The sequence below is a fragment of the Rhipicephalus sanguineus genome, chromosome 3 (genome assembly GCF_013339695.2).
Source record: "Rhipicephalus sanguineus isolate Rsan-2018 chromosome 3, BIME_Rsan_1.4, whole genome shotgun sequence".
In the NCBI taxonomy this organism is placed as follows: Eukaryota; Metazoa; Arthropoda; class Arachnida; order Ixodida; family Ixodidae; genus Rhipicephalus; species Rhipicephalus sanguineus.
The window spans coordinates 7,874,523-7,892,722 of NC_051178.1; the positions used below are offsets into that span (position 1 = coordinate 7,874,523).

General features: G+C 51.4%; 1 protein-coding gene across 1 annotated transcript in view; it reads left to right on the plus strand.

The window, feature by feature from the left end:
- Positions 1–18,200, plus strand: part of LOC119386432 (proteasome adapter and scaffold protein ECM29) — an 814,720-nt gene that overhangs the window by 476,331 nt on the left and 320,189 nt on the right. Inside the window, exons 23-26 of the mRNA XM_037653733.2 lie at positions 843–957; positions 2,036–2,104; positions 6,614–6,731; positions 13,337–13,507. Coding sequence (XP_037509661.1) covers positions 843–957; positions 2,036–2,104; positions 6,614–6,731; positions 13,337–13,507 — 473 coding nt within the window. The remainder of the gene's footprint in view (positions 1–842; positions 958–2,035; positions 2,105–6,613; positions 6,732–13,336; positions 13,508–18,200) is intronic.

The window sequence follows — 18,200 nt, forward strand, 5'->3', positions numbered from 1 at the left end:
CTGCCAAGCACTTCAGTGTAAATGAGAGGCGCGTTACTGGATAAAGCAGAAGAGTTTGCTTCCGAAGCAAGGAAAGTTTCCTGCCGTTGGAAAATGCCTTTTCAAATATGTGCGAGAACTTAGGTCCAACGGCATCGTCGTGCCGTGGGACCTCGTTTCTCCCAGCATTGTCGAGCAGAGCTTCAAAAAGACAGGGTTGTCGAAGGCGCTCAACGAAACCAAGGACGATGCGCTTTGGGAGGGCGGTGACAGCGGCCGTGGTGGGGATTCCTAGTCAGACTCCTCGACCAGTGATTCCGACTAGACCCTGCATGACTGGATCTGGCTGGGTAAAGTACATGCTAATTCTGTTAAATAAACAAGTACCCCTCATTTGTGCTATAATTTATTTTCTGTTTTAATATATATGCCGCACACATTAGGACTATATATCGTGCATTATTTCGGATGTGTTTGCGAAATCTCCGCGTCATTTGTGCACCCCCTCTTCGGAGCTCTAAATTTGCGAAGAAAAGTGCGCAAATTATGCGAGTAAATATGCTATGTGAACACCAGCAGTTACTGTGAAATGTATGAATGACATCTGTATAAAGATCAGACGCATTTGACTTGTACGTAGCACATCTGATGACTAACTGGTGTGCTTGCGGCTACTATCATGGGGATGTGTTCACCAATTTGTCCAGTAAAACATATCCTGTGTTACAGTTTTGGTTGTCACTGCAACGTGACGGAACTATAGTGAAATGCCAGAAAATATTCTGGTTAGTATTCTTCGCAGATCTTCACACCGTCATAGCGATGCTGCTTCATGACATACGGCCATACTGAATTGTTTGCAGACCTGACACAAAGCGTGGCCTCCAAGTGCCTGAGCCTTCTGTATGAGCTGAGTGACCAGCCAAGCCGTGAGCAGCTTGTGGCCCAGCTGCTGGAAACACTTACCTCAGGTCGCAAGTGAGCACCATCATGCTCCCCGTGATCATCTATGAGCTCATTACGTGGAACTGCACGCATGTGGCTTTTTAGCCTCAGGATTTTTTCTGGCTTCCTATGCTAAGCAGGCCAACATCTTTGCATGATCAGGGATGCAACAGCTGCGCCAATTGCGCCAGTTTGATACAATTCCTTATTTTTGCGCCAAGCTGAGACAAAACCGTGAAATTTGTTGAAATTCCGCCACGCTGCCCCAAAATGCCCAACCAGTTTCAAAATTATCTCAATTGCGCAAATTTTAGCGAGAAATAGAGTTGGTCATCTGCAGTGTGGGCATCATCTTCCAGTACAGACGTGCAGACCCTAACCTTAAATCCCCCCCGGAAAGAAAAGACAAAAATCAGTTTTACCACAAGGGCGAAACAATGAATGCGATAGCAACAAATTGTAATGTTATACGAAGTGAGGTTGGCAGCAAATTCTTTTGTATCCGATCTCGCGTAACTATACAAAACATTGGTGTAAAAGAATATGGCCGCACCAGGGAAAGATGCTCTTTCTGCACAGTGTCTTCGCATTGAGAGCGCAGCAAGTACCAGGATATACGAGCCGTGCGCTGAGGGCTGCCGAGATAGCGCGCGCGCCAGCAATTGCACCCTTAGCATCAAAGTTTAAAGTTGCTGCTCAAAGTCCATATTAGCATTTGCAGTACCCGTCGAATTATTTGACAGGCCCTGCAAATGCTAATGTGGACTTAGTCATTGTTCGCACCGTGGGGTGGCTCAACACACTGCTTTTATAGAAATAGCAGTGTTGACGTGCACTGTGCACGAGCTAGCCGATGCTGAACGGCTTGTAAGTATTTTTGTTTTTTTTTATAAAAGTAAGCCTTTGTTATACTGCTCCAAATCTGGGATTTCGTGCTAAGAAATTCAGGTTGTTTTTTTTTTTCGTAACCTGCTCCAAATTTGGATTTCTGTGCTCCGAAAGCAACATTTTGCTGCTCCAAAAATTGCTCCAAATCCTATTTCGGCTGTTGCACCCCTGCGTGATGAAAACTACCTGGTGTCCAGGCTGACTTATTGCTGCATAAACACAGGTCCACTGTGGCGATAACTGAGGACACCCGGCTCTTTGACGAAGGCACGCTAGGAAGCGCACCAACAGGGTGAGTCTTTTACATGGGATGGCCTGCGCCTCCACAGGGTCTCTGACTCCGTAAAACCTCGTGTGCATGTTGTGCCAGGACGGCAAAACGATAAACTTTAATTCTCACCTCAAAGATTTGTGACACATGGTTTGCATGAGATAAATGTGTGGCCACCTGGTCAGTCTAGGTGCATGCCACAGCATTGAGAACAATTCTGCGCCTCGAAGATGTACTCCTGCCACTTCACCATCATTTGCGATGTGTCAAGAGGTTGCCCTCGATTGTGCTTTTCACGGAAATTCCATAACAAAGTTTTTCATGCCATCCACTCCTTATCACAGCCAGTAATACGTGCAACTTAAAGGGGCCCTGCAACACTTTTCGAGCATGCTCAAAAAGCGCTGCCGATCGGTAGTCGAGGCTCCCGAGAACACGCGAGCCAAATATTACAGTGATGCGCACGGCCTGGAATTTACAATAAATTCTCAAAGTCAGCTGAAAATCGCTCCCTCTTCTCTCGACAAATGATGTATTAGTCCGCAAAATATGACGCGATTGTCGGCAGTTCCACCATTGGCTGATGTTATAATCACGATAACACCCTCATTATTACTTCCGTTGTTAGTTTTGAGTTCAATAAGTAGATAATATGTATGTTTATATTCTGTTATCGCGTTAAAAACACCGAACAAACATTAATATTAGCACTTCCGGTCTCACCGACAGCTCGTCTGCTCGTAGTTGCGTGGTTCCGTTTTCTTCGCCATGCGCAGTGCCGAAAACGTGAATATTTCTGTGCTTTTGACCATCGCCGGTTCCGTTGAGAGTGGCAGCCGTTCGAGTGTTGCCTCGTCAGCCGAGAACTGCATCGTCGGCACGTTCTCACGACCGACCGAGGCACGGGCGCAGCGTGTCTCCGATAACAATGCGGGCGTCCGGTAATGGCGGCGCTTCGGGGTCGTCTGCCAGTGCCGTCTTACGAGGCGGTGTATAGGAGTATGGGCCGAAACCGATCTCAGCTGTCATTCGTTCCAAACAAGCGCGCAGGTTTGCTTCCATGGTTGGCAGAGCGATGAAAACACTACGGCGTTCGAGGTGCACACCCAACATTACCAAACCGACGCGCAGTTTTCAAGCACGCGCGATATCGGCTCCGCTCGACGAGAACGACGCAAGCCGACCGGAAGTGGCGGCACAGACCACGTGGTTGCGCCCAGACGTCAGAGAGAAAAAAATGAAGAAAAAAACTCCGCCGGCGCTCTTGGGCGGAGCCTCGCTCCTCTGCGCTGCGCTGGCGGCGTTGAGTTGAGGGAGAAAGCTGCGGAACGTGATCTCTATAATTTGGTAACACCACTTAGACTTGACGGATTCGAAAAATTTTTGCGGCATATGTCTCGCGAAGAGTCATACGTCAATAATGAGACTATTCCAATATAACTGAGAAAGGTGTTGCAGGGCCCCTTTAACAGGCCCATATTCTGAAACGGTCCTTACCTCAGCAAGGGGGCCTTAACTGCTTGAGGACGCCTTATCACAGATTCTGGAATGCTCCTTACTAAGGTTCCCTCACAGAGGCCCTCGTTGGTGCTCCCTAGGGCTACCTTGAGGCCTCCTTACCTTGCTACTTGCACTGAAAGGGCGCTTCTCTGCAGTACTTTGTCAGCAACAGTGTGTCCGATTTCTGATGTTCGATCGATGCCTTGCACTCCTGCAGAAGCTCACTATAATTGTATCCTCGTCTTTTGGCGAACGTATTGCCACGTGCGTTTCTTTATCACTTTTGCTGTATTCAGTTTTCGGCCACAAAGACTGCTACTAACGCTCAGCGCGAACCGCGCCTCACTGTTCGAGAAGCTTCGCGATCATTGTAGATCGTTTCGTTAAGATTGCGCGCAAGACGCGCACACTCGAGCTTATTCTAGAATTTGCACGACAGCCAGCGATAACGCTGGAATATTCGACGGCACATGTTTAAATGCCGACGCGCTTCACCGCTTGTCAGTTGATCGACGGTCGACGCTCTGTTCCCCGCTGTCAGTGTATAGCTGTAGTTTGAGTTTCAGTTTCCCGGCCACAAGTTCGGCCAAATAAAGAGTTTCATCTCTGACGTGCTGACTGCTGCCTTCGTCGACGTCACGACCACGTGACAGTATCGTAACTGACGCGAAGCTAGAAACGTGAAAAAGGGCCGAAGGAAAACGACAGAAGAGCGCCAAACTACCAACTGTTTATTGCCAGCGCAGACAGAAAAACAGGTAAACTTCCACACATGCGCAGTGGTGTGGAAAAGTTACCCCAAACATGACATCACGTGAGCAGTTCATTAAAGGACTCAGATTGTTAAAGTAGGACAACTCGTCGTTGTTGGAAAATTGCTTGCCAGATGTGTTTTCGAACGTGCGGCTGAACGGCTATCAAAATTTTTCATTAACGTTACACAGCGTGAAGAGGACAAGGCATTTTACAGGAATAGAGAAAAAAGAAGAGAATGCAAAACAGTAGGCCCTTCGCCCACCGTTCGTACTAGCGTCTTCCAGGAATGACAGTTCTTGTTTGGCATAGGCTAACAATGGCTTCTTACGCATGGGCATTCTTCACATGCCATGCGGGCTGCTTCCCTGGTCTGGGCTGCTTCCTGTTATTAACTAACTGGGTTTTGCGCCACTAACCTTTTATTTAGTTGTTCGAGACCGACTAAGGCTGGATCTAGGGGCTGCCTCACACATCGCATGGGCCGATTATTTTCACTGCCACTCTCAACTTTTTTGCAGCTAGTGAAGGATGGTTCTTGTTTTGGCTGATGACACCTCTTGAATAGCTGTGTGGACACTGCCACATTCGCCATTTACAAGCTTTGTGTCGCTTCTTAAAAGCCAGCTTCAAGCCAGCTGCTGTAGTAGGCGATGCGACTATGAGCGCTGCTTTCGCTTCTGGAAACTTGGTTGAAAATGTAAACAGGGAATTCCAAATTATTGGGGGATTTTCGATTTCGGCTGGCCTCCTCCTCTTCCATTCCTTTGATTGGGCACTGCAAAGCCAATGCACTGCAAAGTCAGTGAAAAATTCACACTGTGTGTGCTGCGCAAATGTTTAAGAAGCGCCAAGAAAATGGGGACAAAGCAGAGAACACACACACAGGACAAGCGCTTCCCGTTTTCTTCACGCTTCCTAAACACGAACCAATTCCAACTAAGCTAAGTAGCCGTGCTGCGCAAATGAAATGGCACCTCGTGTGGTAAACAAAACAAACTGCACCATGCACGCTATTTTGCAGGGCCTGCCTCTGTGCATTTCACAGTGTTTCATACTGTCACGTGTTTGTGACGTTGAAGTAAGCAAAACTACAGCAGGCAAGGATGAAACACCTTATGGGGTGAACACGTGCCCAGAACGGAAAGAAGTGACGCACTCGGTGCAATGATAACCTCGAGCACGATTGTCACTTACCCGATCGGCAGTAAAGCACTTATACACGTGGAATCCAAGATTCCGGCGTTACAGTTGGTGGCCGTTCAAGTTCCACAATAAACTATATTGTTTGTGTTGTGTGTGCATTTCTATAGGAACATTCAAAATAAGGTTCCCAAACATTCTGGCACGGTTTGCACAAGGCAGGGGTTACACACTTGCCAAGTAGATCTAAATAGAAAAAGAAGTGCATTGCTGCCCTCTCAAAAAGCATCATCCCGATGCTTAAAACAGAACATGGGAGGGACTTATGGAAGCAGTTGCAACAAATGGCTGGGCCCACGGGTGGCCGCATATGTAGGCACGGGCACATCGTCTGTGTCAGTGGCCCTCAGAGATTCACCACGGTGACCACTTGAGGCCCCAAGCATCAGAAGCACCAGGTGTGGACTAGCTGCAGCATAACCACGAGTGAGACTGGCTCAGATTTAGAGATGCAACTACCAGGAATGGCAACCGACCTGCCCAGCACACATGAACTGGAGGCGGAGGATTAGCAGAACCACTTGGCAACCCAGCAGTGAGCTTAGTACTATCTCAATTGCCGCCACCGAGAAGGTCAGCCAGGCCCGAAGCTTGAACACAAACCGCTCTCGCGCTCACTGTTTCCAGCATGTGTTGTCAAGTGTGTATACGACTTCATGTAGAAAAATTCTCGTTAAAAATGTTTGACGGTGTTTTCCACTTTACCATTTCGTGCCTAGACACTCTATCCAGTTAGCTTTCCGTTGTGCTCAAGAAAACAGGTGCCCTAAAAATAAGGATGTTTTATGGCAGTGCAGCAGTTGACACCAATTAAAAGAGCAGGAGCTGGAATGGCAAAAGTGCTGGGAAAGGGCCATTTGCTGCCGTTGTTAACCGTCTTCTAAATTTGTTTTTACCTTGGTCTTTCGTTGCTGGGATTATTGAGTGTCACCCACCCCACTAGGTTATGTCCCTTCTTGGCCAAGTGCAAGAACGCTTGTGCTTTTTGAAGTACAGCATCTCCCCTGTGGTGGTTAAGTGGTAAATCCTAAGCCTCCAAGTGCAGTTGGACGTCTCCTTTGCTGTGTTTCGCAGGGGCGGCCTGACCACGTACCGAGAGCTGTGCTCCGTGGCAACTGACCTGAACCAGCCAGACCTAATGTACAAGTTCATGCACCTGGCCAACCACCACGCTCTGTGGAACTCCAAAAAGGTCTTTCCTTTGATAGAACGTGGTATAGCAGTTCGGCTGGCTGCCGTACCCAGGTGCTCCTTCGTAGCCATAGTCTGTGCATCGATTTCTTGCAATATACAATTGAGTGCTCCAAATTTCACAACGTGCTGCAGTCAAACTTGGTTAATATGAAGTAGCATAATTCAAACTGGCCCATTCGTCCCGGCAAAGGAACATGTATATAAGTAGGAAAGAACCCACCTTAATTTGAACCTAAAACACATCCCATGGTTCATTCAAATAATTTTTAAGAGAGAAATTAAGATTTGCTCTTCTGCGTTCTATAAGTTATGTTTTTTAAGACATCAGCTCAAATATTCACCTCCAAGTGTAAAATTACTTGCTTTACAATACAATGATTACGCCAAAGCTTGAATATGCATGCATCGTTTGGGTCCCGTTTCGTAAAAGCAACATCACCTGTCTCCAAAGGGTGCAGAGAAAAGCTGTAAGGTTTATTTATTCAACAGGCTCTCTGTCGTCCACTAAACTGTGTGGGTATCGAGAGCGTCCCCCTGCCTGGCGCCTCGTTCCCCAGCGGCCGCGCGCGTGCCGGCCGCGTAGCCCGGGCGCACATAGGCACCGGCAATCGCCAAGATGGCGGCCAGGGCGCCTCTTTGTCTGGGCGAGCCAAGCGTCGGCTCCGTCCCGCGCTGGCATGTCCGGGCACGCTACGCTGGCGCGCTGCGCGGGCGTACGTCACAACGCAGCGCCATTTCCCATTGGGCCGCTGGTGACATCCTCCTCTCCTACGAGCTAAGATGCGCCCGACGATTCGCTCGTGGCGGCAGATGCTCTCAGGCTAGCACGAGGGGTAGACGCGCTGCTCTAGCAGGCGGCTTCTCGTTCGTGTGCTCGACTGCTGCCCTTTGTGTGAGAGTCGTGGCGCCGCTGGCAAGCGTACTTGCTCGGTCTTGCGGAGTGCCCTGTACGGCCTGTAAGCCCGTGAGTGTCGTACTGTGCTGCATCTTGGGTTAATAAACCCGTTGTTGCTGTTACCCTGCCTCGTTCGTGGTTTCTGCGCCGTGTCGGAGAAAACGACGAACCCAGCCGCAGCGTCGTCGCACGCAGCGGCAGTGGAGAACGTCGCGTCCCTACACGGTCGCGCTCGTAGGTAAGCCTAGTGCAAACCTATCTCCACATAACTGGCGCCCAACTTGGTTTCGGCATGGCTTCAGAGCAGACCCCTTCGAGGCGCTCGTTCCTGTTCGATCCTGTGGCGACGGACTTGATCTCGTTCGAGGCGGACGGCTGCGAAAGCACGGGGTACGGCCCTCTCGGCGACCCTCTGCTTTCGTTCACCGGGAGAGATCCCTTTTTCGGGGCCCCCTACAGTGATGCGAGCCGCTTGAACGAGGACCACAGTCCTAGCCAAGCCAGTAACGGGCTGTATCACCTGTTCGAGACTCACGCGCTTACGGGCCCGTCCCCGGCGCAGTCTCCGCTCGCTGGCCTTTCCCCGTCAGCAGCACGGTTGACAGCTCAAATCGCCGCACCCGATCCTTCCTACCGGGGGCACAGGCGTTGGCGGGAACGCGCTTACTGACCCGCCGTGGTCGCGAGCGCAAAGGGTTGACGGTGTCGTTCGCGAGCCTGCTCGCTTAAAGGGGTATTCAGACGGGGGAGGAATGCTCGGAGGAGACGGGGGGGTTGCGTATCACGTGACCGCGACGTCACGGATTAGCGAGTGGGCGTGACCCCCCCGCGCCTCCTCGGAGGAGACGGGGACGTTTTCCCCGAAAGGACAAACGATCCCCATGCGGTGGGGGATGTGGCGGAATTTCGGGCTCTTGTTTGGCCACATTGTTGCACTTGCTCCTGCAGAGAGCGGCAGTGGGTGTCCAGTGTGCAGCTGGATGATCGTCTGCAGCTCGTCAAACGGGTGGTGCAAGCCACCAGAGTAGTCTAGTAACACTGGTCTCCCCCTCCGTTTGCCTCGTCCGTGTGAGTGGGGGGCATTTGTGGAGACTTCTCCTCGCGAGCTGACGTCACTAGGCTCCGCCTTTACCCCCCGAGCATTCCTCCCCCGTCTGAATACCCCTTAACCGACAACGTCACCGCGTTCACCGACGCTCGCTGGCCGGAGACTCGCGTAGGCGACGTTTTCGACGGACGTGGGCCACCGTGCTGTGCTGTCGACCCGTTTGCCAGTCGCGTGAGGCCTCAAGCACCAGTCGGAGCGCAAACCCTCCTCCATGCCGTGTACTGGCCCTTTTCGGTCGGACGCGCATGTTGGGGAACAGGCGCGCGCACCTGTTACGGCCGCGCCCGCCTCGGAGCAATCACCGCTGCACGCAACTGCGGCGCAGCTCCTAAACGTCCTGTTGGAAGCGGCGCGCTCGCAGCCTTTTAAAGGGAGACCTCGAGTCCCCTCAGCCAAGCGCACCGAGTAGCCTAAGGGTACCTCTGCCGGAGTACAGCGGTTATTCGGACCGCATGAGTGCCACAGAGTACCTCGAGGTGCTGCACCGCTATCAGTGGGTGATGGGGCTGAGCGACAGCGTTATGCTCGGTAGTGTATTACCTGTAGCGCTGACAGCCCAAGCGGCGCGGTGGTACCGACTTGTCGGCCACCAAGCTCGTTCGATGGAGGAGTTTAGGGCGCTCTTCCGTAGCGAATTCCTTCCTCCTGACTACGAGCGCCGCATACGTCGCGAGCTAGAGCTTCGAACACAGCATCCCGACGAATCTCTTCTCGAGTACGTCCGGGCTTTGCAGGAGCTATACCTCCTTGCCGACCCTACGGCTTCAGACGCTGAGAAGGTAGAGCGAGCCATTCGCCAGACTCATCCAACCTTCGCCGCTTACCTTCGGAGCGCCCGTTATCGTAACCTGAACGAGCTGGCCTCCGATGCGAAGCGTATTCAGGGCGACATACTGGCGGCGAGAGCCTACCGCCGTCCGCTTCTCTCGAGCCTCGTTGTGCGTGGGCTGGTGGTGACTCGTCACCCCGTAATCCCCCTAATCACGAGGTGGCCTCGGCCGTGAGAGAGCAACGAGACGCGCCGGACGTTTCGGACCGCGCTCTCGACCCGTACTCGTACGCCCGGGCGTGCCCCTTTGCACTGCAGGGCGAACGAGAACGGAACCCCCGTGCCCCAATGCACGAGGGGAGATCCGATCGCGGAGCCCACCCTGCGGCTATAGCGAACGGAGGCCTCCTAGCTCTCAAGGGTCGCCAAAATCCCTCACTGATGAGGGAAAAGGCGTCGTCTGCTACCGTTGTCATGAGCGTGGCCACACCGCGCGATCATGCAACGCGCCCCACCCGATGCAAGGGCCTGCTCGCCCGTCGGGAAACGGGGTGAGCCGTCGGTGAGCTCCAGCTCGCCGGCGGCTACAGCAGTACGAGAGCATGGGGGTGTAACCCAACCTCTGGCACCGATGGCGTGTCGCGCTGGACATGACTTTCCAGCCACGCCGGCGCCGTTCATCGCCCTTACGATCGCTGGTCGAGAGTTTGCGGCGTTGCTGGATAGCGGGGCTTCGATCTCGCTGTTCGGCGAAGAGGTTATGGCTCATTTGCGCGACCGCTCTGTCCGCATTCGAGCTTGCGACACTGCCTTCCATCTCGCCAGCGGTACCGCCACCTCGTGCGGCGCTGCGCGGTTGGTCGTGCGCTGGGAGAATCGCGCGCGCCGACAGCGCTTCGTGCATCTCCCGGGTCTTTCCGTGCCCGTGATTCTTGGTCGCGACTTTCTCGCGCACACGGGTATCGTGATAGACGTCGCGAGCGGAGGCTACAGGGACGGCCCTTCCGGCGCCCTACGGCCATTCGCTACACCTCCCGTGGTCTCGGCTGCCCGTAAGTCGCCGGACGCCACGAGAGAGCAGGAGGAGAGGAGACAAAGCGTGGCCCCCTCAGCCCGTGTCTCTCACTCCGGCGCCAAGACTGGCCCTTTGGTCGGCGCGGCGGCAAACGGTCCGTGCCTACCGCTTTCTCTCGAGCATAGCGCTACCGTGGTGGACGAGGTCTTGGCTACGCCGGTGGCCACCCCGGTAAGCAGCAGCTCGCTGCCGCCTTTGCCGGACAGCTTGTCGACACATGAGAAGGCACGCTTGTCGTCGCTGTTGACACATTTCAGTGACATGTTCACGGAACGCCCGGGTTGCACCTCTCTGGTGAGGCACCGGATTGACACAGGCGACGCACAACCGTGGAAATGCAATCCTCGCCCCGTCAGTGCGGCAAAGAAGAAAGCAATTGACCAGGCATTGGATGAGTTGATTGAGACCGGAGTTGTCCAACGCTCAAACAGTCCCTGGGGTTCACCGGTGGTAATGGTCCCCAAAAGAGACGGCTCTCACCGGCTCTGTGTGGACTACCGCCGGCTGAACGAGGTCACGAGGAAGGATGCTTATCCTATGCCTAACGTTGACTCGATCGTGGCTGCGCTAGGCGGTGCTTGCTACTTCAGCACCTTGGATGATAGCCGCGGTTACCTGCAGGTTCAGATGGAGCCGGCTGACGCGGAGAAAACTGCGTTCACCTCCCACAGAGGTTTGTACGAGTTTACCCGCATGCCGTTTGGCTGTTCTGGAGCTGCAGCTACGTTCCAGAGACTGATAGACCGCGTTCTCGGGGACGCTAAATGGCAACACGCCATGGCGTACCTCGACGACATCGTCACCTTCTCTCGAACGTTCGAGGAGCACCTCCGCCACTTGGAGGACGTCCTCGAGAGGTTGCGTGCCGCCGGGTTGACCTTGAACCCGAAGAAAGCTCAAATAGCTGAGACTCGCATTTCACTGTTGGGCTTTACCATCGAGAGCGGTCGCGTTCTGCCGTGCGAGGAGAAGGTACGTGCCATTGTGGAGTACCCGACGCCGGCGAACATTCAGGGCCTGAGGCGCTTTTTGGGCATGGTGAACTACTACCGACAGTTCATCCCAAATTGCGCGGACCTCCAAGCGCCCTTGACCGCACTGTTGAAAAAGTCGGCACGATGGAGCTGGGGGCCAGAGCAAGAGCGAGCCTTCAAGGCTCTATCTCAAGCTCTAGTGGCCACAGCCGATCTGAAGCTGCCCGACCTCAACAGGGAGTTCGTTGTCCAAGCGGACGCGAGCGACCTGGGTCTCGGAGCGGTACTGCTTCAGGAGCACGATGGCGTCCTCCGGCCAGTCGCCTTTGCGAGCCGGTCGCATGCAGCGGCAGTGGAGAACGTCGCGTTCCTACACGGTCGCGCTCGTAGGTAAGCCTAGTGCAAACCTATCTCCACAACTGATGCAGGCTTACGGCATTCCATGTCTTGGACAAAGAAGAAAAACCTCACGTTTACAGTTTCTTTATTTGCTTTGCAATCGGGACCTAGCAATGAACCCTATCTTTCGTCTTCAACGTCAAGGCATGCTCGCCACCATCGTCCTAATTCAATGACACCATATTCTACAAGGAGAGGTGTATTTGTTTTCTTTTGTCCCTCGCGCTGTAATAGACTGGGATGGTAATTGTTTGTTGCCTTGTGCCACATACTTTCATACTGCTCTGTATTTACTGTGTTTTTTTCCCCTCACCTTGCTTGGACCTGTATAAGGTTTGCGGTATTGAATCAAGGAGGAAAGGTGTAAAGATAAAAATGTTCTAATCGGACATTTTGCAAACCAATCTACAACTTTCTAACTAGAATGTCGTGTCCAGCTTCATTGCTTTAGAAGTTAGTTAATTAATCTTGGCTAAATGAGCAGACAAAAGAAAACGGACTTGATCCAATGGCCAGCACCACATATAGAGTGTGTTGGCGTGTTTTCAAGCTTTGTAAAGTTAGCTGGGGTGCCCTTTATATTTACCCTCTAAGAGTGAGTTGGCTCTCATTATTGTTCACAACTTTTCTTGCAACCTGTAGCACAAGCCTACAGTTGAGAGCTTGCAACTAGCACAACATGCACAAATTTAAGTTTTCGCATGTACGTTATTTAGGGGAGCAGCAGGGAAGTTTGGTCTCACTATGAGGATTAAGTTATAGTTGGATAAATTGGTCTTGCTCCATTTTTTTACCACTTCAACTACACCAGGTGATCTTGATGCTGTAAGCCAGAAGTTGTGGCTTTCAGGCATGAGCTGCCTGGTCACACTTGTGATGAAAAATTCATAAATGCTGAAGCCAACATTTCAACTAACGGACTTGTCTTCCTCAAGGCTATGACTGTTGCAGCCGTGTAGACGGCGAGTTTGCTTGTCAAAATGTCGGCTCCAGCACGAACCCTGTTTACGAATTTTTCATCACAAACTTCCATCTTCCCCCGACTCCTGCCTTTTTTCTGGTCACACTTGGTACTTTTTACCAGTGCACGTTAAAGAACACCAGATGGTCAAAATTTCTGCAGGCATCCACTACGGTGTCCCTCATTATCATATCGTAGTTTTGGGATGTAAAACCCCAGTTAACAATATTATTACTGGTACTTCTTACCTTATCTGGCAACACACCACATGCATTTTGGTTTATATGGCTTTGGCAGTTGCTTCCTCTGGGTTCACACAAATGGTATTCTGTCACCAAGTGCAAGTTGTTTTAAACCAGAGCTAAAGGATTAATCTGCTTATAAGCTGAAAAAAAAAAAGCCCCTTTTCATGTCTGGTGCAGGGGGCAGCGTTTGGGTTTGGCAGCATTGCCGATAAAGCTGGTGAGCAGCTCAAGGAGCACCTGGGTGCCATTGTGCCCAAGCTGTATCGGTACCGGTACGACCCAAACCCAGGTGTGAGGGCCTCGTTTGGCTCCATCTGGGCCGCCCTTGTCAAGGAACCAATGCGCACGGTGAGTTAACTTCCCACTTGTCACAAAAGTTGTGTTTTCATGCCTGCTGACAGGCACCGTGCTTCTGGGTACGTTGAACACATTTTTGCAGCTTCGATGTTAGTACTATGGATAATTATCGCTCAAAGTTGTGGGATAGCACGCGCGCCCATTTTCTTTCCTGGCGCGCTGGCGGCAGTGACTAACAGGCCACGTGGAGAGGCCTTTCCTAACGACCCCATCAATTCCACCGCACGCTAATCCTCGTTTCCCTGCTTGAGGGAAAGGGTACTCGTCTCTCTGCAACCCTCGCAGAAGAACGAGACGCAAGGGAACCAGAGAGAGATAGGCTTTATCGTGCCAGTGGTTGCCGACATCACCCGAAGGACCCATGAGCTGATTGACCATAGGAGTAAGCCCCTTACCCTTTGTTTTCTACGTTGAGCAGACTATCCCTCCAAGTGACATTTTTGCATTATGGCTACCGCAGCAGTAAAGGGTCGTTTGTTGCCTGTGGCCTTATTCGCCCAATTGCTCATGCTACGGAAAGGGGACTTTAGTATGTGCATAGTGCGACTGTGTGCGGCTGGAGCTAGGTTTCAGCACCAGCCGTGCATAGAGTGAACCTCTTCAAAGTGAACTCTGTACCTTAGCTGTACAAAAAGAAGTAAAGCCAGTTCCGCACATGGAAACTGTGAAGTGTTCTCATAACAGGGCAAAATTCTGACAGGACAAAGAAGGGATGACAGCAGTGCTGTTGTCGTGCCTTCTTCGTCTTGTGTGCTGTTAGAATTTTGCGTTTTTTTCCCCGGTTACAAGCATGAACCAACTAGCTCAAGCTTCAACCTTAAATAAGGGTTCTAGTGCCAATTCCCGCTGCCACTCGCGACGCGCGGCTTCTTCGGGCATACGACAAGTCTTGCCCATCTTCGAAAAGGGCATGGCACATAGGCAATCGCTATGGCGAGATGAGTCGCTACAGCCATTGCCATAGCCATTGCCGTCTCCACCGTGCCTCTCCTCCTCGCGCCAAGCACGGCCTCACGTTGATTACCACCTCTCCAGCCAATGCCACCGGTAGATACCGCTTGGTCCGTGACTGAAGCAGTGATGCCATCTATGTGTGTACGGTAAAAGCTCGTTAATTCGGATATCATGGGACCGGAAAAAATGTCCATATATATTAATCAAATTCTGAATTATCAAAACTATCAAGAGAACAATAAACAAATGCCTATTATGTTGATAAACTTTCATTTTATTGATGAATATGTAAATCCTGCACTTACTTTGCATAAAAGTGGTGTGTAAAAGCCGCTACTTTGGCCACCTGCAACTTTGTTCACAATGTGGCCACGGCTCAACACCTCCCTGTCTCAACCAACCCGGAACGTCGGTCGCACTTACGACGATGGCAATGCAGATTGCGCCGCCTTGGTTCACTTGTTCGCCAACGCCATTTTTGTTCATTTGCGGCGCTTTGTACTCGGCGTTCGTCGTCAATTGTCCGAATTAACCAAATTGCGGCTAAGTATGACCGAATTAACGAGAGTTTGATGCCATTGAACAGTGCATATGCACAAGAGAACACATCAGAATTATGTGAATTAACTCGTGTCAAATTAACAAGCTTTTACTGTATCTGGGAACTGCGGACACTCATCTGTCATAAAGCAACTCTGCTGTTAAAATGCGTTATGTGTGGAACCACAATCGACGACGGCACACTAGGGCCTCATGCATGACGAAATAGAATAAAACAAGATATGTTGCATCACCACGCAGCATTCCAGATTGCCATGCTTAGTATTTTCCCCATATTTGAAAGCATTTAACTTCTTTCATTATTAAAATGGCCCTTCCCAAAAAGTTGAATACTAGTTATTGCTAAACTTGGATATAACCAAGTTGACAAATTTCTGAAAATTTTCATTACAAAGAGGTTTTCGTTATGTGCAGTTTCAGTATGAAAATTCGAAAATAATCACACAAATTAAACAAAGGGGAAACTGAGGGTAGACCTCACCCAAAACATTTTTTTAGCTGCAAAAAACTCCATTATTTTGCTCTTTTGCTTGCATGTGAAGGTAGGCAACATGGAATGTTCATAGTACAGAAAGGAACACAATGCTCTCCGTCATTGTCCCACAACGTGAATGACATCCAGCACTTTTACCGTGGAAGGCAAGGCACGTGACGAGTCAACATCCAAAGATCATCAGACACTTTCCACCAGCGAGTCTCGAAGGAGCCGGGCTCTTGGAACAGTGCACAACAGTCTTAGCGGTTCCGGATCGGATTAGGCCTAGGGGGCATTTTCAACGCTAATGTCGGCAACGTGCTTACTTGAAAGCGAGGAGATCGGTTGCTGTGGCGTGTTTGAACTTGTCGGCATGCTAAGAGTTTTTCCTTGTTGTACGCAAGTTGCTTTTTAGGAGCCTCATTGAGTTGGCACAAGAGGAACATGGTCTGCATCCTGGGAGAGCGAGGCATAGAGCACATGGGTTGTAGGCAAGCCCGAAGTGAGTAAGTGCGGAATCCTCGTAGGTGGTTCGAATTTTCTGTAAATAGACTCTGGTATTGCGGCACGACACCGCGTGCTGCTATACCAGTCCGTCAGGGACGTACGGTGGGCGCCGATCGCTCGTTAAGTTGCTGTGTGCGCAGCGAGCGGTGTAGGGCCACCTCACAGAGCTGATGTCACCTCGCCTGTTCTACGCCTATGCCGGGTGCTGGTAGAATGTCAGTTGTTGTCGAGCGACTTCTTAGGCCTAAGGCTATTCAGGACTGCCTGTCGCGCATGGACACAACCAGGTAGATAGTGGCGCTGATGTATGGCACGTTCCTTCCCTCGTTCTGGCATGCGTTGCACGAATTAAGAAAAGCGACTTTTGTTCGCTTGAACTTCGCATTTCATAATATTTGAGAGAGCGCAAAAGATGGGACAAAGGAGAAGAAGTACACAGACGAACGCATTTCAGTCGCCGTCGATGCCTTTGCTAGCTGTACTGACTATCGTACCATGTGGGCGATGCACCTGTAGCCCCCTTCCCTTTGTCCTACTGCATCGTCTGTCGAGAGTGTTTTGAGTGTACACAGCCGAAGCGATCTAACCTGCGGCTGGCTGTCTTCTGCACATCGTCATCGCCGCTGGCCAGGAATGCGGTCGAGACATCTCGGGCAGTGGACATGCCTGTGACCTGCGCAGCTGCCTTCAAACCTGTGCCTTCGTGAGTGCTGCTTGCAACCAGAAGACATGTTGGCGCGAGCGACGTTTTCACACACCGACTGCCACTTTCCTGTTGCGGGTCCAGGATTGAGGTCAAGTCGTCGAGCCAGTGCAGTGGTGTCGACCAGCGACTGTGTCGCTGGGCACGGAAATTTTTTAGGGACATTTGCGCCAGATGTGTTGTCTTCTTTTGTAGAGCTTGTGTAGCTGTTTGTTTTTTAACTTGTTTTTACCGTGTTATGTGTTGATTTAAGCTTGGGGGGATGTGGCGGTGCCATCACCCCCTGTAAAGCCGTCTTTGCCTTGTGGGTCGGGCGTAGCTAGCTAGTTTAAATGCAGCTGAGCGAGAGGTGATGTAAGCTTAGTGCAGTGGCACCAGCAGCGGTGCCTGCTGTGGTTGGGCCAGAGAACAACAGCGAGTCTCTTTGGGGTTTGGCATGGTTGGCGGCAGTCGGCTTTTTAGAGGGTCCGTGGGTGTGGTACCGTGGATTGTTTCCCACGGGCCCCTTGCAGTGAGTCAGACATCGCTGACATTGTATGTGTTATGTTTTGTGCGTGTTATGTTCTCTGTTTGTTGTATTGGCATTATGTTTGGATTATTTGTCTTATTACTAGTTATTTATTAGGTTCAGCTGGCAAGCTTGCCGTTGTAAAAGCTATTAATAAATGTACATGTGTTCGTTGCTCAACGGCGTGACTGTGTCCATTTATTCCATGAGCACGGTTCCCTCGAGACCCCCACATGCATCACTGATAGCTCGTTGGTAGTGACGGCACAGTCGTTTGCATATAAAAACCTTGAAGCTGCACGTTGTGCGAGGTTGCTCCATTCATACGCAGTGAAACCCAAGCTGCCCAAGCTACGGCAATATCGGGTGGGCCTGAAGGTTCCCCCTTTCCACTTTCGGTTTCCATTAGGAACCCTTCATGCTGTTAATAAATCCCCTCTCAAGGGGCTGGATGAGTGACGTGGAGTTTGCGGGCAAATACTGGGGTTTAAGTTCTTCGTCAAAGCATTAATCCTTGTGTAGCAGACTCTCACGAGCACGAGGGGCGTGCTCTCCGAGAAGAGACGAAGAGGGCGACCCACTAGAAGGCGCTCGAGAGGACGACCCATTACAGCGTTCCAATGCTTCTCTACAATTACCCCCGGTACGAAAAGGGAGCCGCCCGGCGACCTAACAGCTTGTCACTATGAGCGGGTTGTAGTATGCCTTGAGGCGCTCCACATTGACAATGTCGCGCCCTCGACGGTGCATGTCTGAAGATGGTTCGACGGGTTCGATCAGGAAGTTGACCGGGGATGTGCGCTCGACGACACGGTACGGGCCTTCGTATTTCGGCACCAGTTTTGAAGAGAGGCCACTTGCAGTGGTAGGGACCGAGAGCCATACGAGCGCTCCAGGGAGGAATGTGGGCTCAGAAGTGGTGGTGCCATCACGAATGCTCTTCTGCAGCTCTTGTTCATGCGTCGCAAATGTCTTG